At 41.6% G+C, this 24,946-nt stretch overlaps 1 protein-coding gene across 8 annotated transcripts in view; it reads right to left on the bottom strand.

The window, feature by feature from the left end:
• syt7a (synaptotagmin VIIa) overlaps positions 1 to 24,946 on the bottom strand; it is a 114,672-nt gene that overhangs the window by 1,914 nt on the left and 87,812 nt on the right. For 4 of the 8 annotated variants that reach the window (XM_033635192.2, XM_033635193.2, XM_033635194.2 and 1 more), the window contains 6 exons: positions 22,599 to 22,701; positions 18,673 to 18,940; positions 15,557 to 15,726; positions 15,059 to 15,173; positions 14,220 to 14,419; positions 11,319 to 12,414 (listed from right to left, as the gene is read on the bottom strand). In XM_033635192.2, the coding sequence (XP_033491083.1) occupies positions 12,310 to 12,414; positions 14,220 to 14,419; positions 15,059 to 15,173; positions 15,557 to 15,726; positions 18,673 to 18,940; positions 22,599 to 22,701 (961 nt within the window). In that variant the 3' untranslated portion in view covers positions 11,319 to 12,309. Of the gene's footprint in view, positions 1 to 11,318; positions 12,415 to 14,219; positions 14,420 to 15,058; positions 15,174 to 15,556; positions 15,727 to 18,672; positions 18,941 to 22,598; positions 22,702 to 24,946 lie in introns of those variants that run through there. The other 4 variants (XR_004502114.2, XR_013491616.1, XR_013491614.1 and 1 more) reach the window with 2 other exon arrangements.

Genomic DNA, 24,946 nt, shown 5'->3' with positions numbered 1-24,946 from the left:
GGAAATTAGACTCTGGTGGTGTATGCATTACCAGCTGAATGGGAGAGTAAATGAGCAATTGAGCAGAGGAAGTGGAAATCTATACTGGAGGATTAAGATGAAGCGTAATGAAGAAGCAGAGTGGACATGAGGAGACACACAGAGAGAGGAACGAGGAAGAGAGGGCATCTGCCAGCTTCAGCCAACAGTCATCCTGCACCTTAACACACACTGCGTCACATGACAAACTACATCAGAGAGGGAGGGAGGAGGGAGGCACTGCACAGAGAGCACTAGCACTACCATGGACGGACGCACACCTAAAACACACACACGCACGCACACGCACACATACACTACTGCACAGGGTCCCAGTCTGCGTTCCACTGCACTCTCCTGGCTGCCAGAACCTCGCTGTGTCTCGTCAAGGAAATAAAAAAAACTACGAAACAAACCCATTAACAAACGAACGGACGAAAAAAGAAGAAACAACACACACTTTGGATCCCACTGGCAATAATAAAAAAATAAACCAGAAACGAAACCTAGGATATAAAAAGAGCCAGTGGCACCAGGTTTTACAGAAAGCATTTTCTCAATGACTGGCTTTTGAACAGCTCTACGCTTTTTCTTTTAGTCTACCAAGTATATACTATTAACCTTACCAGGCAGCTAAAATCTATACAGTACTGTCATTTTTCATATATTTATAGATATTTATACACTATACAAAGTTGGCAAAAATACATAAATAAATACATTAAATTAGATTGTACACATCACAATTGTGTGTTTTAAGTTAGAGCACTCTTTGTTGAAGAGGTGGGCCATGGCAAGTTGAGAAAGGAGGTGAAGAAACAGGGAGTGTTACCCGCGACATCACCCTCAACGCAAAAGGAGTCACCATCAGACTTGGTACGTAGCATTTCGGTTTATGGCGTTAAGATTAATTAGGTGTATTGCTTATAATCTACCTGATTAAAAATGTCCACGTTATGGCAGGAGTTAGAGGCCACTCTAACTGAATCACAAAATCTATTTACAACCAGCGAGAAAGGAAAAACACAGGTTTATTAAGGGATCTGGATTTAAGGGAATTTTATTTTCAGTGCATCAAGACACGACAGATTGTGTGTGTGTGTGTGTGTGTGTGTGTGTTTTCCAACTCCCCGTGGGACTCCCTCTAAAGGATGGTATTACAAATGAAGGCAGGACTGTATCCCCTGTCCTTCCTGCAGACAGCTGCTGGGAGTATCTGCTGTACCATATCACATCTGTGGTGGAGACAGTCCTAAAAGTAATACCAAACTGATAAGCTCCGTCCCTGCACTGTACGCAGGCCCTGCCAGATTCATAAGGCTGTGGCATATGGAAAATAGGGAAGTAGGCGTACAGACACCTGCAGTGAAAATAACTGGATGACAGCCCTGGGCATTTTACATTTTTTTAGATGCAGCAGTGGGCACAGAGAAGGCACAGGGCACATTTTGGACATTTGGAAAGATCAATCTCCCTCATTTATTTTTAATTATTAAAGACCCTTATTTCCACTACGTCTGCCGTATGGCAGTTTATAGCGCTAATCCAAGGTTTCTCTTGCTGGAGTTTGAGCGTTCTTACAAATATCTGACTAAGCAGGAGACGAGCATATTATGTGGCGAGTTCACGGCAGTCAGTTGTGCTTAATCATGAGTCTAACCCCAAAATAAGAGGCTGAATCACAAGCATGCAAATTGTCTTTACAGGGTCAGACGGCTGATGTATACGTCCTTCCACTTGGAGTCTATTCCCTCTCCCATACATGCCCATCCCCATGTATGGCCTCCAGCAGAGCAATAATGACTCCAAATTCAATGAGGAAGGCATCATCAGTGTCAGTACAGGGCCAATCCTGTCTAACACAATGGCATTACAGTAAATCCCCAAGCCTATCAGACAGGGCGAGATGTGATGCCAAGCGACCGGGGCAGACTGACTCCACAGGGAGGTGAACAGTCTCCTCACGCAGCCAAGGAGCGCTCCATTTTTGATGTTTGTAATAAAAATACAAAGATGTTTTTTCGGTGTAAATAACACAGACTACAGTTTCTGTTTCCTGAAAATGAGAAAGGGGGTAAAAAGGTATGTGGCAGTGTTGCTACAGCGGGCCTGGGATGTGTCGGGTATCACTCCATCCTTTTGTTTCTCTTGCCCCGACCTCACGACACCTCCAACAAAAATACAGCGGACATCAAAAGCCCTTATTCAAGAAGGGCAGGTATAATCAGCTTCAGCATCATCAACATCACCACTGTTATTCATCAATATCATTGTTTTCTTCATCAGTTCAAGTGACAAATGAAAACTCGGCGTACAACAAATGTTAATTTTCACCAACGATATTTACATAAAGTTTTCAAAAACAGAAGAATTTTCTTATCACGTTTTTATAAAGAAAGAAACCAAACACAAGAACACCAAGCACACACATACATACACACTGACCAACAGTCAAATGTGAACAGAAAGAAAAAAACATATTATTACTCATTATTGTTTTTCATATTCGTGTTTGTTACCATTCAAATAATGCTTACTTGAACCCTGATTGGGAGAAGTCACATTGGTTTTCACCAGATGCTTAAAAAAATTGAAAGGGTGAGTAAGGGGAGGTGAGGTCTGTCTGCGCAGGGCGAGACTCGCACACTCACACACACACTCACACACTGACTTGACAAATGACAAAGGTGACCCAGAAGACTTCTGGGCTGACTCAGCCGTCATAATATGATTCAGCAGAATAAAACATCAACTGCAATCCCTCCAGGATGAGATTACTACAGCCTGATTTTAACCCACACACACACACACACACACACACACACACACACACACACACAAGACATAAAGCACAGTGTAGCCTTAATTTAATATCACACAAACTACAGCAAAGCAGGCACCTTTCCAATTCAGTGAGTCATTGACACTCATCTTAAGAAAGCCATATCCATCAAGGAAAACTAGTGTTGCGGAATAAGGAACGGGCTGAGAGTATGACAAGGACAAACAATATCACCAGGCTCAGAAGAATATCTTGCTAATCCCTTGGCAAACAGGTGTGACCCCTTCAGCCAATAAAGCTTTCAGTTATTTAGAAAGCAAACAGAGACAAGAGGCTGCAGGTGACAATGATAAATTTGGGGTGGACACACCCATCCCTTGAATAAATATCTGAGTGAAGATGGAGATGAATCTTCTTCCTCACTATATCCAGCTGTCTACAGTCATGCTAACAGCTCTGTGAAATGCTAATGTCAGCATGCTAACAGTGGTAATGGCTGCATGCTGATGTCTTGCAGAAGAAATGTATGGTTCTGCGAACCACGATTACATTTCTATGTTTCATATGCATCATATCAGTGTTTCTAAAGTGATGTGGTGTATGAGCTGACTTTAGGGGGGATGGTGGATGGTGTATTGCCTAGGCGAGGCACCTGCCCAGCTGCAGACCCCTGTTTGAGACCAACAGACAACAAAACCAGTTGTTATTTAGGGAGGTACTGCTGTGTTTCCAGCGGCTTTTTAGGCAACTAACGTGGATGTTTTGTGGCCAACCAACGCTGTTTTTCCAGAGATATTGTTGTGTTTTTGACCTGGATAGTGAAATGAAAAGTGGTTGTTTTTTTTTACTTAATCAACGCTGCATTTCCTGCTGGGATAGTGGCATTAAAGTGGTTGTTTTTTACAGAGGCATTGCTGCTTTTTAAGTGGGGATAGTGGCACGAATAGTGGTTGCTTTTTACTGAAACATCGCTGTTTTTCAAGCAGGGATAGCGCCTGAAAAGCCGGGATAGCGGCAAGAAAAGCAGATGTTATTTATAGAGACGTCCCTGCTATTCCTGCCAGGATTGTGCCCCCAAAACCAGGTATTTTAAGCAAAACATGATCTTGTCTTAACCATAACCAAGTGTTTTTGTGCCTAAACCAAACCACACCTTAACCACAGCACTGGTGAAACTCAAAGTTTTAAAGTATCTGCTGCTCAATAACATGCAAATGTAACATATCCATGGTGTGCAGAAATGTACAATGTTGATATTTTTACTGGCGATTGGGTTGTGTTTAACAGGCATAATGTTTAACATGGCTGTGACAAACTGTCTGTGCTTAAAACTGAATACATTTGCAGAAAACTTGGAAATAGTGATCAGAAAGCGTTCCAAAACCCCACAGATTGAACGCTAACAAGAGAGAAATCTAATAAACTGAATAAAAATGTCATTTACTTAACTGAAAAGTCAATTTTAAGAGCCTTTATTCAGTGGCAAAGTTGTGGGCAGTGTTGGCTGTGCCTGTCTCCTTGAATTAAACCTCAGTAATCAACCAGTAATTATCCACACCTGCACCAACCAGTTGGCTTCGCCAGGGAATGAAACACTGATGAAAGACAGAGCGGAGGCCGAACACAAGGAGAGCAAGTACACAGAGTGGAGTTAGTCTGAAAGGAAAAGTCTTGACTGGTAGCATCTGCAATGCTGCCATGCTGTATTCATGAGCTCAGGATTGTTGAAGGTCGTTGCTGACAGTGTTGGTGCCAACACAACGCAATACGTTTAGAGGTGTGAGACAGGTGGCAGTATAATAAAAGAGGGATTTGGAAATAGCTTTCTCCTTTATACTGTTTGGCTCTGAGCTCACCATCCATTTTAATGGTGCTGCTGTTTGACTGCCGGGGATGAGAGAACATTCTGTTTGAGACTTCTGGTTATTTTGTGGAAAGTACAACTTTCTGGAGACTCTGTGATGAATCATACGCCACTGTGATACACGCAGTTTCCAAAAGTAAATAACTTCAGAAACTGAATTTTATGAGCGTAAAGGCAATAATACAGTCACACCGGAGGACTTTGTTTTTGCCACTTTTTAGAGGTAACAGAACAAGTCGCCAGCTCTTCCTTTCACCCTAAAAACTTTAACATTATTTTATCAGCTTGATACTTTGTGACTTCTCCTAATTTTATGGAAATGACTGAGGTTTTTTTTTTTTTTACCTTTTATCAAATATGCAGTTTATGGCAAAGCGAAGGGTTAGCACTTAAATACTTATCTAAATATTAGGTTTTAATAAAGCTAGAAGACAAGAATAACATTTAAAATTGCAATAATTAAGTTACACATCACCTACAATTAGGCTTGGGCGCTATCTGTATTTTCATACCTTCCTACCTTCCTGATATTTCACCAGGTTATATGATATATGATGGTATTTGTGTAAAGTAAAAGCTGAGCTACTTGTGACAAAAGTCATTGTAGCATGTATGTTATATGTCAAAATCTAGCCCACAATGCTGTGCTTCTTGCCATCAGTCTATAACAACAAGTCCTGTTGGGTTTGAATTAGGGCCGTAACGGTACATGTATTTGTGTTGAACCGTTCGGTACGCGACTTTCGGTTCGGCATGACCCTGTACCGAATTATTGGGCGCAGGATATTATTTTATTTTGTTTTATTTTAATTCCGTTTTTGCAAGCCGAACCATTTAAAATATCTAGTTCCCCGACGGACATAATTGAGTGACGGACCGAGTCCGACCGTAAATCTCCGCTTTCACTTTGTGCAGCGCATTCTCGCATTTTGACAACATGGCAAGTGAGCCTGACGAACCTGAAGACCCACCCGCAAACCTTAAGTCCTCCGTTTGGGAACACTTTGGTTTCAGGGTAAGATACGAAGATGGAAATAAACAAGTTGACAAGACAAAAGCAGTGTGCCGACACTGCAGAACAGCGGTCGGGTATGTACTTGGAAACACGTCTAACATGCTAACGCATCTAAAGCGACACCACCCGAGTTTGAACGTTAAACGGCACGACTAGAAAAAGCAATCTGGTGCAAACTATGATATCGTCGTCGTTTAAAAAGAGAGAGCCTTTCCCTGACCATCACGCTAAAGAAATAACCAACGCCATTGGAGTTGAGTAAAATTGTTTAAGCTGCACTTTAGATATAAGCATGTTTTGTTTACTGCACTTTAACAAAGTGGGAAAGCTAAGTAAGCTCCTAGTGAAACTGAATCTGAGCAGGCTTTAAAGCTGACCAGCTGCACTATACTTTTTATTTTAATTGAGTAAAACTGTTTAAGCAGAAATTTATATTTATATTTTTCATTCAAAAAATGTGTTAAAAAAACAGCAGGATTTTATTTTTCACTTTTATATTTCTATTTTCATTCAAACAATGTGAAAAAGCAGGATTTTATATATTTGTTTCATTCAAAAATTGTGTAAAAAGAGTTAACTGCTGTGGTGGTATGTTTTAATAAGGTTACCAATAAGTAAAAGATATTTAATAGTTGTCTATTTTTTTCCATTACTGAACCGAAAAAAAACGAACCGTGACTTGTGTACCGAGGTACATACCGAACCGAGATTTTTGTGTACCGTTACACCCCTAGTTTGAATACTACAGCCCACCAAAAAATGAATACATAGGAAATAAGCACCCTTTTTGCTGGAGGACCTGATGGAACTTGTTGCCATGGCGGATACTGATACATCTGTGGATTGAACAAAGATGATGTGTTTAATAAAATCATTTTGTAGTGGGAAGAAGTCATCTCAAGATAAAGTTACATGAGGCAACACTCCCAAACAGAGGCAGAGGCATTTTTCTTTTTCACTAGTCCTGTAACATTCTCCCCAACACTTACATTCGCCATCTTTCTCAGCTCAGCTGCCTTTTCCACTGGTAGAGACTGACCCCTGGTGGCGTGTGCTGTGCACTACCTCGCCTCAATACAGCATCTCTGTATCAGTTTAATAGACAAAGGAATATCTGAACTTTTGACGGTATTGAAAATCATATCTTGGGGGTTATACTTATATCCTGGTATACCATAATACCTCGATACTGCCCAAGCCTAACTGACATATCATCACATTTTCATTTTTGATACGACAAACTTGTCAGCAAACAGCTGCAGTTATGAAAGTAGATGTCATTCATTTGGAGTTACGTTTCTGTCCACCCAATGAATGTGAGTCCAATATTCACTCTCTTTTATTTGTTTTTGGTCTCTACTAGCTCCTGAGGGAAATATCTGGCTCTTTAGCTGCTAAATGCTCCACTATGTTCACCAGCTAGACACTAACTGTGTCTGTCTGCTGTTTGCTGCTGAGCAGGTAGTGCGTGGTGGGTCTTTAGAGCTTTTCCACTTAAATCAGCTGCCTGAAGCCACTGAAAATAAAGTTATAAGAGCGGTGAGAGTGAGCCAAGACAATGAAGCTGTGGGCCGGATAGCTAAACAATGAGCTGAAACTCACTAAAAAGCCGAGGAGAGCTGCAGATTCAGCTAAATTCTCTATGTGTGTGTGACCACTTTCACATTCGTCCATTGTCATTTGATACATTGGTATTGTTAAAAGATAAATTAGCCACTTTAAAGGAGAACAAATGGTTAATTTTGCCGTTATTAGTCTTTTTACATACACAGCATTGGGGTCTGGTGAGGCCAATGTCAGCTAAACACAATGGGTAATAAAATGACAAAGAAACACATTTTCTAGCATTTCACTGTTCCATTTAGCTCAGTAACCTCTTGTCTTTGCCCAGTCACAGGCTAATTATTTGATGACCGTCCTATTTAACTTTTTAAAAGTAGAACTATCAAGCAAGAAGTCTGTACTCCGAAGCACTCAGTAAAATCCTGCAGCCCTCCAGTCTACCTTCGAGGATCAGCGACATCACACTGTGCCTCATGTTACTAAAAATAAAGCCATATCCCCCAGTTTACAGGGTCACTGATGACTAAGCTTTGTAAAGCCTCCTAGCATGGCAATTTATCACAGCTACTTGTAATCTTGGTGAAAGGAAATAGCAGAGGTATTGTGTTGACTCATCACCTGCACACCTGCACATTCAAACCACGTTTGGTTTTCACAGCTTCGCACAGCCTACTGATTATTTCCCTCGTTTTGACTGACGAGCCTTTATCCCTGTCCATCATCCTCTTCGTGCTTACTAATGAGAGCGCTCCATAGTTTTGGTTTTATTCTTGGCCAGTATTACCTTCGCAAATAGCGAGTCCCACAGGTCCAAGAAAGCAGATATTGCTCCTTTCTGACCACCTAATGGGAGTGTAATGTGCTGTGACACTGCAGGCAGTGGCTGTCAAAACAGTGGGCCCTGTTCCACGGCTGGCCAATTGTTCTGAAGGGTGCTGGACTGGATCAGTGCATCGCAGCAGCCAGCACCAAGCCTCACAAGACACACTGTCCAGAACACACTCACAGCACACAGTGTGCTGCCCGGACCGGCTTATAGAAACAAAAGACCAGGACGAACCTGGTGCACGTTAGACTACAGTTACACAATCTCTCTCCTGGTGATCAGGTTATTGTTATGACATATCAAAACAAGCACAAAAGCACAAGATACTAACAGAAAATAAAACCCATGGCAGGGCTCTCACTGTTTTAAGAAAGGATTTTAATGGGGCCAGAGTTAGCAGGAACTACAAAGGAAGCAGTGATGCCTCAGCTCCAAAACAAACAACTGATTATATTTGCTTGCTAAGTCAGTCTAACACGAGCGATGATTGAAAGGTGGATGCTCATTTAGACATAAAAACTAAGCTGCCCCAGTTAACAACATATCCAGAATAGCTGACAGGATTATGCTTCAGAGGACTTCATGAATGTGAAAACACAGACAGACAGACTGTTACCGTCGAGTGTACACTAAGGAAGAGTAGACGTCTGTGTGAGCAGCTCTTAATGGCTGAAGTATTCATGTTGCTGCTTTGTTTTATTTACGTTACAGAAACATCGAGCTGAGCTGAATGTGCCCGACAAGCAGAGCATCTACCGGTACACTCTGTGGTGCTCTCAAGCACTCAGGGAAGAGATGTCTAATCTGGTTCTACAGTATCGCACAGCAGCAGATCGGACCATCATCTAATATCACAACAACTGTCTGTGATACACTGTCGTTTATAGTTTCTGTGAACAATGACAGAAACTTAAAGATGGCCTCGTTAGAAACAGGAAATGCGGATTAGCTGTTGTGTAAGGAGTTAACCAAGATGTTTACGCTGAGATCGGAGGAACAATAAGACTTGAATATTGTCAGTGTGGTAAACCGCTAAATAATGCTTGTTAGGGACAGTTACTACTGATGGATAGGTAATGTAAGCTGGAATGGGAGGCTACTGCAATATAGTCATACAGTATGGTCTCCAACTAAATCTCAGCCTGGATCAAACTGTTGAGTATTTACCAAATGACAACCTCCAGGGCTAAAAAGTGAAGCCACAAACTGCAGTTCTTTGAATGGCTGCTTGAGGCTGGCTCCAGAAGCCAGTCAATCCCTGCAGACCTCCAACTTCACAGCAGACATAAACATTTACAGCCTGGTTTTGGTCTTTTTAGCTAATTTCCCTGTTCATCGCAACTGTACGGGGACCGAATTTCTATACAAGTCACCAGTTTACATTTTATTAATGCTTAAAGTTACACATCATAAAGGTGGGCCGCTTTGAGTGACAAACTTTCTGCTGATAGTTTCCTTGGCTTCTCAGTCAGATCCTCCCCTCGCTCCTCCACAGCTCCAGCCTGTCACCAAATATGGTTACTTCTGGCTCCAAAAAAACAAGATGGCGATGAACAAAATGTCAATCTCGAGGCTTCAAAACAACTCCACAAGCCAGTGGGTGACATCACTGTACTTAAGTCCAATATTTTATACAGTCAATGCTATCACAGAAAACACTTAGGCTCATGATACCTGGTGATTCAATCTAATTAGGTTTAGCGAATGTTCAGCCAGGAAGACTCTCTTTACGCTCTTGTATTATTCACAATTCTCACTGCTCCTCTCTAGCCTCTAACAAATCAACAGACTATGGGCGTCAACCTATGTTAATCCAACCAGATTTTGCCACAATTAGCCAAACATTTTGCTGCTATCACTGTTCTCCTCTCTGCTGCTGTCAGTTGTCTTTGTAGGACAAACAGATGCAATCATCCTCCACCCCTGAAGCAATATTCATCCACTGTGTTTGGTTATATATCTACTTTGATGGGGGAAGGCTGAAGGGGCACGACAGTGATCAACCTGAATTTATTAAGATACTGAGAAAGCTCAGGTTCAGGCTCGGTCACAAAACAATTATTAGATATGTCTACAAAACAAGCGTTTGTCTAACAAGAAATAAATGCATACAGGCGTGTCTGAATCATAATAAAACACACGTCAAACTGCTTTGACATCTACAGGATCTGCGGCTTTCTATCTCCCAAATAGGGAGCACAGCCTTGACATTTTGCTGTATTGCCGGTCTGATGTATATACACCAATTATTGAGCATCATAGACTCACACAGGAGCATCCACACTCTTGGTTAGAGCTCTGACCATGCTCCCTGTTGTTCAACACATTGTGTAACAGCACCACTGTGTTGGCTGGCCTCCGTGTGACAAGCCTGATCTCTCCATCCTCACCTGACATTTCAGACACTAGCAGCCTGCCACCAGGAGTCTGGTAGCTGACACACAAACACACACGCGCACACACTTGTACACAGGTACACTGAGGAAAACAGAGGAACAAAAAGAGGAGGATGAGAGCCCTACATCCATCCTCTGTGTCCTCCACCTCATCTCCAAACCCTGAAATCATAGAGCAGACGTCTCCTCTCCCCAGCTGCCGCTCACCCTCTCAGATACTCCTCCCTTAATTTTCACCGGTACTATAATCATCATCAAAACTGTCATCATCATTATTATTGTTATTACATTTTCAAAAAGTGCAGATAGAACTTCACTGAGCCCTCGTTCAGAAGGCAGGGCAGTAAAGGAGGACGGGGGAAACAATGGCAGTAAGAAGAGCAAGAAAAGCACAAGGTGAGAAAGAGAAAAGAGAAGAAGATTTCTGCCGAGTCTGAATTGTGTTGCTCCTGTGAACACACACACACACACACGCTCACACACTCAGCGGCAGGCACACATTAACGCAGTACACCATACAGTCAAAACTGGAGGTTGACCCCCATCAGCAGAAGACAACAGCACAGGGCAGCAAAAAGAATTCATAGCATCAATAAACAGACAGAAGTGTGCACAAACAGCGCAACCTTTTTGCTTCTGTTTTCACCTTAAAATTGGAAGATTTGAAATTGTTTTCCTCAGTTGGTGATGCTGTGAAAAATGACATCATCATATCACGGGGGATTTGTTGTTGTTGTTTTTTTTCATCTTCTTTTTTCTCTCTCCACATCAGGGCTTTTTGTCTGGAAAAATCAGGAGCGATCCGTTTCGTAAGTTTATTGTGTTCCCGCTTTCCCAGTTTCCGGAAAGTTCAGTTTATTTTTTTCTTTTTTAATCTCTATTTTTGTTGGAGCTACAGCACAGCACCCACAGCACACAGACGACAAGAGGGTGGGGGTCCAGAGAGGGTTGGATTCACTAATATTGTGCCAGAGGATGAGAAAGAGGGAACAATAAGGAAAAAAGGAGATAAAGAGCATAGAGAGGAAAAAAAAGAGGAGGGAGAAAAGAGACAGCAGTATCAACAACTCCATCTTGAGTTCAGCTGGATTCATCAAACACCGAGTATTGATTGCTTTCCACAACTTGAGCTGAACATTAAACCACTTTTGAGTAAAAGGAGGGAGCACTGAAATGGGGAGAGGATATTGTACACTTGAGACAGATGACAAGGCGACAAATGAAGAGACAGGAGAGATGGGAAACAGCAGACAGGCTATGGATAACATACTGTATATTAGTCATGTGTATAGGGGGAGTTCTGCCAATCTATTCGCCTAATATATTAATATGTATATGTACATATTGTACATACTGTATAGTATTGTGTACCTGGAATAGTCATACAATAGGATTATATGAGATTAGATCGTTACTTAAGATTCTCTGTGATCCCATGGGACTGGCACCATTAATGGGTCAGGGGCTGCAGTGCAGTTCAGAACCAAGGGGTCGACAAAGAAACTGAACATCAGACCTCCACAGGCAAAGTGCATAAGGACAGACAGACATACAGACAGTCAGAAACAGGGGGACCATTGGCAAAGTAGGTGAGACACAGGAACTAAGACACGGCCGCATGAAGGAGAGGGAACAGAGGAGGTGAGAAGAGCCAGAGAGGAATAGAGATTTTGAAATAAAAGAGAAAAGAGTTTAAAGGTTTAAGAGAGCAGATGGCTAATTGTACCCGTGTTTCGCAGCCTGGCAGCAAGTCAGTCTTGTGCATAAGGACGGGAGTGGGAGGAGGGGAGGGAGGAGGGGGAGTAGGAGACGGGAAGGGGCCATGGAGGAAGCTGGGCAGTGCGATCAGGCCTTGAGAGCGTGCCACTGGGCGACGTTAGTACGCGGCCGAGCGAGCATGTCTTTCCAGTGCTTCACCTCCGCTGGTCCACTCTTCCACGATAGGTAGATCTGAGAGAGGGAGAAGAGAAGAGATGACGATGTAGACTTGTAAAATAATCTATATCCCTTTTCATGTTAAAGAAATGGCTTTTTTTCTGTCAGCCTTAGTTTTGTCTTTATTCAGACCCGGCAGCAGTTTTTTGGAAAGAGCCACGATGTTATTGTGCGATATTTTGCATCTGGAGCAGTGGCACTGCCGGAGAGCAGCGATGAGTTGAAAAGGTAATGAAATGAAGGAGAAAGAGTGGTCTCAGGTCTCTCACAGGCTGCATCACTTATGGATTTTGAAACCGATTTTGCCGTTGCAACCTTAATCAATGAAGCCTATTTCTTGGCTGTAACTCCCTGGAGTCTCTGCTGGTTGCCTAGCAACTGCTCCCAACCAAGAAATAGTCCGGCACATTACCTCCTGTAAAACAGAGTTTTCACACTTTGTTTTTTTTTTTTTTATGGTCCAGCAAACTACATATAAGGTGTAAATTAGTGAGCCGTTTTAAAGCAGTTTCACAGCAACCAAGGAAAAGATTTGGCGCACTCTTATGAATTCTTCCACGTCCGCGTAGAACAGTTCAATCTTCATCTAAATAAAGACTGAGAGAATACAAGTTATTCTTCATCAGTAAGACCTCGATTTCAGTGGATTTCAGCCTGTGGTAATATACTGTATGTATGATGAAATCCTTTGTTCTAGCTCATACCTCGAGGTCAACTTGCTGCCAAAATGAAGGAGCGTCATATCAATTTGGTTCCTCAACACCCAATATTGTACTACAAACACTGCAGTAACTACCCCAACAACCATATAAAGGACGACATATGGCATGAGATCGCCCAGCAGCTGGGAGACTATGAAGATGGTAGTCACTGATATGCCTGCAAACATTACATGTTGTTTACAGATAGGGGTTAGCCCCAACAGCTAGCATTAGTACCAACTTCAGGGGTAATGTAACCTAAGCCTCTTAGACACTGTCTGGATAGGATTTTTGTGTGTAGTGGACATGGGCACTATTTAGGAGGAAAATAAGCAATTTATTTATGTCTTTCGTTTGAGGAAAATAGAACATGGCAACACAGATAATTTGCACCTGAACCAGCATGTGTAGCTGTCGTGGAAAATTTGCATACAGACTTTCTGCATCTCCTTACCACATATTTTTGTACTGCACTGGTCAGAAACAGCTCTTAGAGGTGCTAGTCAGCGAATTTTGTTACCTTTGTACAGAGCCAGGTCAGCTGTTTCCCCTCTGCTTTCAGTCTCCATGCTAAGCTAAGCTAACCGTCTGCTGGTTGCAGCCTTATATTTAATTGCCAGACACGAGAGTGGTATGAATCTTCTCATCTATCTCTTTGCCAGAAAGTGAAAAAGTGTATTTCCTAAAATGTCAAACTACTGCTTTAAATTAGAAGACACAAAACAAGCATGAAAAGATTAATACAGAAACTTTTGCTAACTAATGACTGTTGTTTATTGGCCCCTGACCAGATAATCACACTTTGAAGCTAATGTTGCTCCTGGACTGTTTCTCTTCACTGATTTCTTTGTTCACTGCTGGAGAATAATGTATGTCTATAATTCAGTAATTAATTACTTTAAAGTTTTCCTCACTGTGGTTGCCATGGTCACAGGGTGAGCTGCCCCCACAAGTTGTCTGACCTTAGTGGCGGCTGCTTGCTGACTAAAAGTCCCTTTATTTAGTCGCATTTTCAGACAAGAGTCCGACATTTGCCATCACATTTATGTAACAAGGAGCTGAAGGGACTTCTGTGTTGTAACCAAAGGCAACAACACAAAGAGCACTGTGGAGCGTTACCTTGCCGATAACGTCGTTGCGGCTGAGCCTGTCCTTGTCCATGACGGTGATGATGATGGTGGTCTCCCTCAGCACATGGGCGGGCACGTCGAAGGGGAAGGACTCGTTGAAGACAGGGTTCAGACAGCGCTTCATCGTCACCGTCTTCTTCTTCTCTACTCGCTTGTCCTTGTGCATCAGCCACACCTTCACATATGGATCTGCAACATGGACGCAGAGAACAGCAGTTTACATGAGAGGGAACATGAAGATGCCCACTGAGGGTGAGTTTTAGTGTCAGGTTTGCAATTACCCTCTTAATTGTTAAAGTCAGGGAAGGCAGCAGGGAAGCAGATACCTAGTTTGAGCTCAAGGTCAACTTATCCCCTGAGCCGGGAAACATACAAATGAGGAAGTATTTATGGAAATAGGGCCTGGGATTTGTACAACCAGTTCTGGAGCATTATCATAATCTGTAATACTAACAGACAACTACTCCTACTACTGCAAGAGGAAGTAATTCTACAAAAATAATCAATCCACAGAGAGACCTGATACTTAAAAAACCAGCACCAGACTGAGCTGACACAGATTTGGCTGGGAGGCTGAAGATCCTCATAGATATACAGGAAGAGAGAGAGCAGGAAAGATAGAGGGCACGGGAGAGATGCTTGATGTAATGTCACCTTGCTGCCGCAGCTATCTACGGCGCAACTCGTCTGAGGAGCCAGACGGCAACCGTCTTCTGCACGGACGGGTCAGCAAATGTTTGAACACGTAGACGGAGCTTCCAATGTCATGAGAAGGGCTTCAGATGGGTGAACTAGGGTTAGAAAGAGGAAAAGACTCAGCAAACATACCTGAGGTGCCCCCGATATCCATGGCTTTGAGATTACGCGCTTTGATGATGTTCACAGTGATGGTGTTGGCAGTGGGATTATAGCAGAGAGACACCAGCAGGTCTCCTCGTCTCCCCTGAGGAACACAAACACAAACACACACACAAAAACAAACACAAACACACACACACACAGGAACACAATGGCGTGTGAATCACCCAGTCTAATATCAGATTTCATCAAGGAATATCAAACTCCAGATTACTCACTAGCTCGTTGTGAAATCTTACATCACTGCCCTTTCTGCTCTAACCCCTTCTGCCAAACACAGATGGTCCAGTGACCAGGCTGGCTTAGCTGAGCCCGTTGCTCACCCTGAAATTACGTCAATCAAGCTTCACATGCTGAGAGCAGTTAACAAATTGCATCACACTGTTAATAAAACTGTAATTACAACATATGAATGACAACATGGGACTCGTCATCATTCGGCCTGATGGCCAGCCCTCCTTCTCTTACACTGCCATCACTGCAGGGTTTGAGCTCCTTCCAGAAGGTCTTTATCTGGCCCAGTTCCACCTTGTTAAGGGGGATTGACACCTCTCCAATGGGGTCATTCCTGCTGAAGCGGTCGTAGTCCAACACCTGAAGGTAGAGAGTGCGCTCCCTCACCTTCTCGTAAGGGAAGCCTAAAACAGACACAGACACAGATAACATTGAGGGGAGAGCTTAGTTACAGAAAGTGAAAAACATATTCTTGACAGTACAGAGAGGCCAGTGTAATCTGCACCGTGCTAACAAGGAGGAACTTGGCAAAGGCCAAAGTGCATTTCGAAAACGGCAGGACCAGCCGGCGCTCTCTCAAATGACTGAGAGGGATCATTATACTCTAGTCACAAAGAACTATCTCGTTCATTTTTCAAGAGCGCTGGCTATTGTTCTAATTTTGGAACCTTTTGAACATTATTTTGGCTTTTTTACCATTGTGCTGTCACTCAAGCACAATGGTCATAATGAAGCAACTTCAGTTCATACAGAGGTGAGACACTTCACTGCTCTCTGCAGGGCTGCGGCTGAACACCTGCAGTTTGCAGTGCTCAAGAATATTACTTTATTTAACAAAACCTGTCTGTAGATTTTTTGAGCTGAAGGTTTAATATATGCAAAAAAATGTTATAATTTCACACCTTGTTTGCGAATTTTCACACAACTCCCACAATGCTCTTTGTCACTGCCATGAACACTTAATGGAACAATGGTACAAACTTAGATCTCTGATAAGTGTTTAGAATGCACTTAAGCAACACTTGACTGTAACAGAGAGAATTATGATACATTTTATTTATGTGAGTCTATTGTTAAAGGAAAAGATAAATGGCACTGTCATATTTGTTTGTTAAATGTAATGCGACAGTATAATCAGAGGTTGGTTTAGCTTTGTAACACAAGTAAAGCATATGAGAAAAAGTGCTTTTCATGGTTCTTTCTTCAGACTGTAATTCTACTTTTTACTCAAGTATATTTGAGCCAGTAATCTACCTTTTACTTCGCTACATTTGCCATTTACACCTTCGAATTGACAAAGGTGGGGAGAGGGCACAAGCACCTCTACTGCAGATACCAAGTTACCAGCCAAAAAGAAGCACCACCTGTCTTTTGACCACGTTTTAATGATGACAGAGCAAAACCCAAGACAAGAGCTTCCAGCGACAATCCCTGACCACATCTGGCCACACATTTTCTATACCAAAATCTAATAAAGACAACAGTTACATGATGAGGTGCCTGCTGTGCCTCCCGAAAAACATCAAGATCTCCGCTTTTAAAAACTCCTCTTCTAAAATCCATAAGCAATTTCAAGTAAGTTGAACATACTGAAGGTGAAAATTTAGTTAGCTAGCTAATGTTGGCTATGTTAATTTTTTTATGTGTAATGTCAATCTTTGACGTTATCATAATAAAGAAAAGGAGAGAGAGTGGGAGATTGTTCATATCTCAGTTGTATAGGCTTTGTTTGATCAGCCTACCTGCTCTACTTCATTATAAAAGCTTTATCAACGAGTGCTGCCGCACACCCTAATAAAAGAAAAAGTAACTTGTGCTTTAAATAATTTATCAACTAGGTACTTTTTTACTTTTTCTTGAGTAGCTTTTGAAGATGGTATTTTTCACTTTTACTTTCATTAATTTTTTATGTGAGTAATCATACTTTTTCTTTACTATAGATTTTTAGTACTCTACCCACCAATGAACAGCTAGCCTGGTGCTACACTTTAATACTTCATTTTTTGTATTGATGCAAATAAAAAGATACAATATGTTAATTAGTGCGCTTTAGCTGTTGCTAAGTGAAGCAGCTTCAGGCTATAGCTTTATATTTAGTCTACAGATGATGGTATCAATCATCTTATCTAACTCTCAGCAAGAAAGATACTGTAATAAGTGTATTTCTCAAACTGTCAAACTATTTATTAAAGCTCTAGTTGGAAACTTTTGTCTGTCACTAAACTGTCACTAAATCCACACAGCACCAAATGAGACAGATAATCTGAGAAAAAAATCATACTCCTTTGCCGACTCTATTGCCTTGTAGCACTTCTAGCAGCCTTATCACACTCAAATGAGAACAGCCAGTCAGAGCTGAGGAGTATCTAACGCAGCTGTCAATCGTGTCAATCACTGCTTGTGAATTGCGGTCAAACTGTCAAACTAGGCAGCGCTGATCAAGACTGAATCATAATTTTGTTCCTGTATTGCCTATCTCTCACCTTAAATGTTTTCAACATGTGACCCAGCCAGTTGGTGGTGCTTGGTTTGACTTTGACTGTATCCAACATGGTGGCCGGGTCACAAACCTTCTCATTTTACAGCTAAACAGTACACTAAAATGTGTTTCTAACAACATTTGAGGCAAGACATAGGCAATGCAGTAACTAAATCTTGACTCATATATGACCAGATGCCTAATTTGACAGTTTGACCACACACACGCACAACTGACATGACTGACTGCTGCTTAAGATACTCTTCAGCTCTGATTGGTTGTTTATGGTGTACCATGATAGATTCTGGAAAACACCATTAGAAGCAGCAGCAAGAGAAGGAGGGACATTATGTTTCCACAGATTATCTGTCTCTTGTTCTTCTTTCAGAATATAGTGACAGTTTCAGCAAATATCACTCAAACTTATTTTCATAAAAGTTACCAACTGTAGCTTTGAACAGGATTTAAAGCTTTGCCAGCACTAATATTGGCAGCCAGTCCCCTCAAGCTGGCAAAAGCTGATTGAGAAAACAGGCCCTGAAAACCAATTTTATCAATCAGCCTCTTGTATTGAGAAAAGTGGCCTTATCTGCCAGAGTCTGAACAGTTTGGTTATTTCACAGAGTTTTCAGTGTTCAACTGTTCATAAAAAAAATACTAAATATATTTGTTTTACTTTAATTTGAACTTATAATTTGAAGTGCTGCTTATTTAGTCATGAATATTTATTGTTACAGGGATATGCATAGGATTTATGAAGCTTTGATGAAAACGCTTTTTTGGCAGCATAACAAAATGTGAAGGAAAATATGTAATAACAATAGTAACAATTGCAATAGTTCTTTGAAAAGAAGCTGAAAACAGCACAGACCCTCAAACAGGAAGGTTTCGTTCCAGTGGGGGTTGAGGTTCTTCCTCTTGACCTTGGTCTCCAGCTTGTGCTTTTTGTCAGGCAGCAGGTAGATTTTGACGAAGGGATCGGAAGTGCCGGAGAAGTCCTTGGCCGGGAGCTCCTGGCCCCTGAGAACTTTGACGGTGAGGGTCGTGTTCTGGAAGCTGTAACCTATGCTGAACTGGATCCGGCCCAGCTTCTCACTGATTGGCCCTTCACCGTCATCATCCTCCGAACCTGGAGACAGCTGTGAGGGACCACAAATGCACTCAAATAAATATAAATACATGCAGCAGCAGCCACTTTCATGAAAAGTTCAGTCCAAGGGCACACACTTCCTCTGACACAAGCACGTGCACACAGACCGTGACAGAGTGAAGCTGCGAGGGGAGGAGATTTTAGAGCTGCGTTTCTATCACGGCGCGCTCAAGCAGCCGCTCAAAGGCAGAGATTGGTCTGACATTAAGAAGACTGAGAGAGTTTAATTTCCTTTCTAATGTTCTTAAGAGGCAGGAGGTGCTCAGATTGAAGATAGGCAAGCTTTAGACCACCCATTCTCTCTCACAGCCACTCCGACTGCTTTATCACTGCTGTGCACTAAAAGGCCACTATCTGATAGAAAGCAGCGGACAGAGAGGGGCAAAGAGAAAGCGAGAGACAAACAGCAAGAGCAGGAGAGAGAGAGAGAGCACTGCATGAGGGGCATGGAGAGAACACAAGCATAGCTCAAGGTTGGCATTTCGCACTTGCAGCCGTTTGTGTGGTCACTTCTTTTCTCCCCGCAGCTCCACCTTCTGTCTCTGTCCTTTATTTTTTTCCTCTCACTGCAACAATGGCACTGATTGGAAATGAGGACTTTGAGGGAGATAAGACAACCAGCAGATCATAAGACCACTTTGTGCAAGTGCTTCCACTGACGCTTTGAAAAAGGCCAGCCTGGGTGTCTGGTTTGCATGCAAACTCTCTCCCTCGAAGCATCACCTGAAATTGTTGATTTCAGTGCTTTAGGTCAGAACTTCTATTTCAAAGCTGAAAAGACTCACTCACTCAGCTTTTGTCAATATGGGTTTTAGAACTGACAGGCAGAGCAAGTGTGAAATATTCCAAGTCTAATTTATCAAACAGTGTGAGTCACCTTGGATGGGCTGTCTCGCTTGATTGCCACTGTAGGAACTGCCTGTGTGTTTTTTTCCTATTATGGCTCTCTTATTACCACGTGCAGCTTTAAATCAACCCGGAGGATGACTCGGCAACACTTATCCTACCTGCTGACTAAGAGTGACGCGGCCAAAAGTATATGGATGGCAGCATATTGCAGACATAAATGATGACTGCACATTTCATTCCAAAACCACGGGCATCAATATGATTCTGACGCTCTTCTGGTTTCAGCCTTTCCAAATGATTTTTGGAACTTGGTTAGAGGGAGTTTTCTTCCATTCAGCCATGAGAGCATTAATGATGTCGGGCACTGATTTTGGCTGATTAGGCCTGGCTCACAGTTGGCGTCCTGATTCATCACCAAAGATGTTGGATGGGGTGGGCAGGCTAGTCGAGCTCTTCCACACCTAACTGGAACTGTCATGTCAAGGTCAGTTTACTCATCATGAGGACTGGAGTACTACTCAGCCAGTGAAAACAGCTGCATAATGACGTCTGTGGCTCTGGACAGCGCTCTCTAAAATCTGAGACAATGATTTCATCAGGGTTGCCCAGACTTGGAGACTGAAACTTTAAAGCAGGCAGAGAATTTAAAATACACAAGCATGTAGGATGTAGGATGCAGTGTTTTGGGGGATTTGAAACACACTTGAGACAAAAAAAATCTGAACCTGCCGGCCTGTTCTTCATTTTTTTAACTATGTCTTGTGAGTCTCTGATTTTTTGGAAGTGCTATGTTAAATTCGTTTCTCCAGCCCTGATGAAGACCAACAGTGGTCGAAACATGTTGGCTTTTTAATGAGTTGGCCATTATATTAAAGGCTTTTTAATCTTATCTTTCCTTCCTCATTCTCATTTTTGTTTGGCGTGCCTGGATTCTTTTCCTGTTTGCAGTATTTTGGAGTTCCCTCCTTTTTTCCAAGAGCACCCGATACATTTTTGGATCTACACTCTACAACACAGAGCAACTAGTTATCTGTTTTTCTATGCTATGTTAAATTGCTGGTGTGGCTTTATTAGATTTCACTTAATGCCCTTCATTTCTTTAATTTTTCATGCTGTCAACAAATCCCATGAAAAGCCAAATAATGACAATGAATTGATCCTACTAAAGGTTGTCTCCGTCGCTAAAGCTTCATATAGCTTAAACCTCTATGCCATAGAGCTCAATTGTTATCTGAAATCTATTAAATACACAATTAATAGACCACACTGTTGTACTGGGTCACATATTCCTTCCCAATCCCACGCACATCATACTGCCATAATACCAACTAGCGCATATTTATTTGCAGCCAAAAAACGTCCCAAACAAAGTCACTGTTTTGTCTATTTGACTCACACTTAATAAGATCTACAGCACCCAGCTGAGTTGGGAAATAACTCTTTTAAGGTTCACATGTTCAACAGGGCTGAAAAATTAATCCAACGCTGAAGTGCCAAAAACCGCAGTTCCTCTAATGACCACCCACTTGAGGCTGGCTACAAGAGCGAGTCAATCCTCATAGACACCCATGATAAAATGCCTAAATTTAAAGCAGAATTTAACATGTTTACAGCCTGGTACAAGAAAAGGTTTTCATCTCTGTAGCTAATTCCCCCCTTCATGACAACTGTAGGGGGGTTGAATTTAAATATAGCTTACCGTTTAAATGTTATTAAGGCTTAAAGTTATGCAAAATTAAGACCGTGGCCGCCTTGAGTGATAGGTGGCTGCTGTCAGTTGACAAGCCGCTACCACAGCGACGACTTGGTAACGTAACCCTGAGGAGTGGGAATCACCAGAGGCTACACAATACCATATTATCACGATACTTAAGTCACAATACAATATAACTGTGATTTTAAACATGTTGCGATATGCTGAGTATTGTGATATAATATATAGCAATATATTGCAATTTACTACCTTTTTTTAACTGTAAATTATATCCCTGAAGGAAAACTTTGTCTGTATCTGTATTATCTTATAAGATAAGTTTTCAGTTTTCAGACTATCTAAAGTTTAATTTGTATTTGAAATATTAATGATATATATAATAAGAAAATTGATACTTTGCAGTGTGCGATGATACTGCCACGCAAAAATACCGTGTATAAAATATGCTGTGTCGATTTTTTCCCCCACCCCAGTAACCATGGTGTAACCCCAGATTCACAGAGTATGGGCTAAGTCAAAGCTGTTGCTATTTCAGTGTTCTTTCAGTGGTCGACTAAAAAAAAATCTTGTTCAGTGTTTGGTTGTACTTAAAAGACCCTCTCAGGAGACAGACGTTCAGTTCTTTCAGTAAGTACATTTGATTTAATGGTTGTAAGCCTGTTTTTCTCGAGCAAAAATTAGCATTATCGCAGTTAACCATAGATTGTAAATGCACAGTGCTAACCAAGCTAGCAGCTGGTGTTAGGGTTTGCTCCACTCTTTCGTCCAATTCTGGCTCCAAAAATACCAGATGGCAATGGCCAAAGTGCCAAACTCAAGGCCTCAATACAGAAGTCCAAAAAGCAATGGCTGATGTTACAGTGGCTACATCTATTATTTATATACAGTCTATGGTAAGAATCAGTGTACTCGGCTTGGTGTCACAGATAGGGTAAGGGAGCCTGAAAGTACTGAGAGAGAGAATATCACAAAGTTCAGTTTTGGGCTTTCAATGGGATATATTGATGATAAAATAATATAGAATATCACCCACTTTATCCTCAGTATAGCAGGGGTGGATGTGTGTTGGGATAGAGGCTCTTACCATCACCATGTCTCCAGTGAGAGAGTTGGCCAGGTCCGTTACGGAGGAGTGGCCATCAGCATCAGGGGGTTGGCCCTTGGGGCTGTTAGCTGGCTTGTTGCCCCTGTAAGCAGAAACACAGGTTGACCCGGAGGGAAAATGGCAAGGACGTGCTGAGAAGCTAACTCGTCTCCAGAAAGAGAGAATGTCTGAGCACACAGGGAGTCCAACCTCCACCTGTTTGGTGCTTGAAAACCACCTATCTGAAACGACCAATTGAGTCCAAGTTTGCTTTGGATAGATGTCACTTCAAAGTAGATTGTGCTTTCTCTAGCTATCATCAGCCGAGCCAAATAAAAATCTGCCAAAGATTTGACAGATTAACAGCGGGCGCTAGAACTGAGGACATTTGATGCTGTGAGTTGTGTTTGATGAAACTTGGAATCTGAGATGACTATGCATATGTCCAGTGTGGCAAACATCCATATCTCTAACAAGAAAGTTACCTCCGACAAGTAAACAAAGACATTTTCAGACACAGCACAAACCCACTAAATTTAAAATTGATAGAACCCAATTCATTATCTCCAATCCCCACAGAGTTCATGATCAACCCGTGTTCCCTCTACAGACATTAACGAGACACACATGTATACTGACATGTATAGCAACATGACGTCACTATATATATATATACATATATACATATATACAATAGACAGACATGTATAGCAACATGTAGAGGACCAGACATTTAACGGGACAGATGTACAACAGTTTTGGAAAGTGTTTGCGTGTTTAAATCTCTCAGTTATTAAGAATCTGCATCAACAACACAAAATATTAATAAAAAAAAACATGAAAGAGAGAACAGAGATCTCCCATGGCACAGCTGGTACTTAGGTACAATTGTTAATAGATGTTAAGTTTAGTTCCTTCACATGAGGATTGTTGGAAACATAACGTTAAAGTGGGACAAACATTCTGGGAGAAAAACCTCTATGTTCATACATCATGAAAACAACAAGAATCACAAAGTGTAAAGAAAAAAAATCAGCAAAAGAAGAAGAAAAAAATCAAAAGAAGAATAAATATTATGAGATTAAAGAAATAATGAGGATAGATAGAAGAAGAAAGAGCCAAATGTGAAAGTCCTGGCCAATGTAATGTGACACATTGGACACACAGCACTCCATAGATGACTGGTCAAGGCACATGGAGAGGCTGAACATTGAAACACTGTTAGGCAATAAACAAACAGTAAGTACAGAAGAAAAACAACAACGGACACACAGAGAAAGAGAAAAGAAATGAGCAGAGAGAGGATGCTGAAGTTGCAGACACACACACACAGAGACACCGGACAGAAATCATAAAGACTGTAGATAAGATAGAAAGGTTCAACAAGGAATGTAAGAAATAGAAAAACAAAGCTGAAAATTATTTATCTGTATTAGAAGAGATAGAAAGTATTAATAGCATGAACAGTGAGGTTACGAAAACCAAAACCAAACAGAGAGTGAGATTGTTACAAACACCAGCACATTAGAGAGAAAAACAGAGCTGCAAGAAAAGATAGGGAATGAAGGAGGGAAAGCCTGGAAACACAAGAGAGGCTTAGTTTGGTCAGTCTGATAAGTATCAAAGAATAAGAGACAAAAATAAAGAGCTATGCAGACACAATATCTCTAACAGAAGACAAAGGGGCAAACATGCTAAAGGGAGAGAAAGAGCACAGAGAGGAAAAGAAAAAGACAATAAATACAATTGATCACCAGGAAAAGGAGGGCTAGAACCATTGTTCTTTACGCGAAGAGCTCAAAATAAACGATAAATGAGGTATAGTATGAGAGAGAAATAAGGCGTAGATAATACCATACAAAAATATATCATCGAAAACACGAAAAGGGACATAAGAACATAGGAAATGCACATTTAGAGTGTCACAAAAGAGGATGTTGGTAGAAATGGAGTATAAATTATAGAAGTTGACTTTAAATCTAACCTGATTTTCCAACCTTTAAGCAACACTCTAAAAGTGTGGAGTGGGGACACAGGGGCCAAAGCACAAACTGGCATTGGCTACATGTGCATATATAATATATGCAAGTAGTTGTCACTCAGAGAGTGAAGGCAATGCCCTGGACAGGCAGAAAACAAGGAGCCCATAGAAAAGTCTGTCTGTCTGGCCAGCAATCTCTGTCGAGCTTTTCACTGAGAGAATGTCTTTTTTTTTTGTCGTCGTCGTCGTTGGGCGCTCTGGAGTGCAAATTTGGATGAGAATAGATGTTGAATGCAATAATGTGTACATTTTTGCTGAAGACAAGGACAGAACCGGGGGAAAATATACTGACAAATAGACAGACAGA

The sequence above is a fragment of the Epinephelus lanceolatus genome, chromosome 5 (genome assembly GCF_041903045.1).
Source record: "Epinephelus lanceolatus isolate andai-2023 chromosome 5, ASM4190304v1, whole genome shotgun sequence".
Classification (NCBI taxonomy): domain Eukaryota; kingdom Metazoa; phylum Chordata; class Actinopteri; order Perciformes; family Serranidae; genus Epinephelus; species Epinephelus lanceolatus.
The sequence above is the reverse complement of the archived record's forward strand: the minus strand, read 5'-3'. Positions and strand labels throughout refer to the sequence as shown.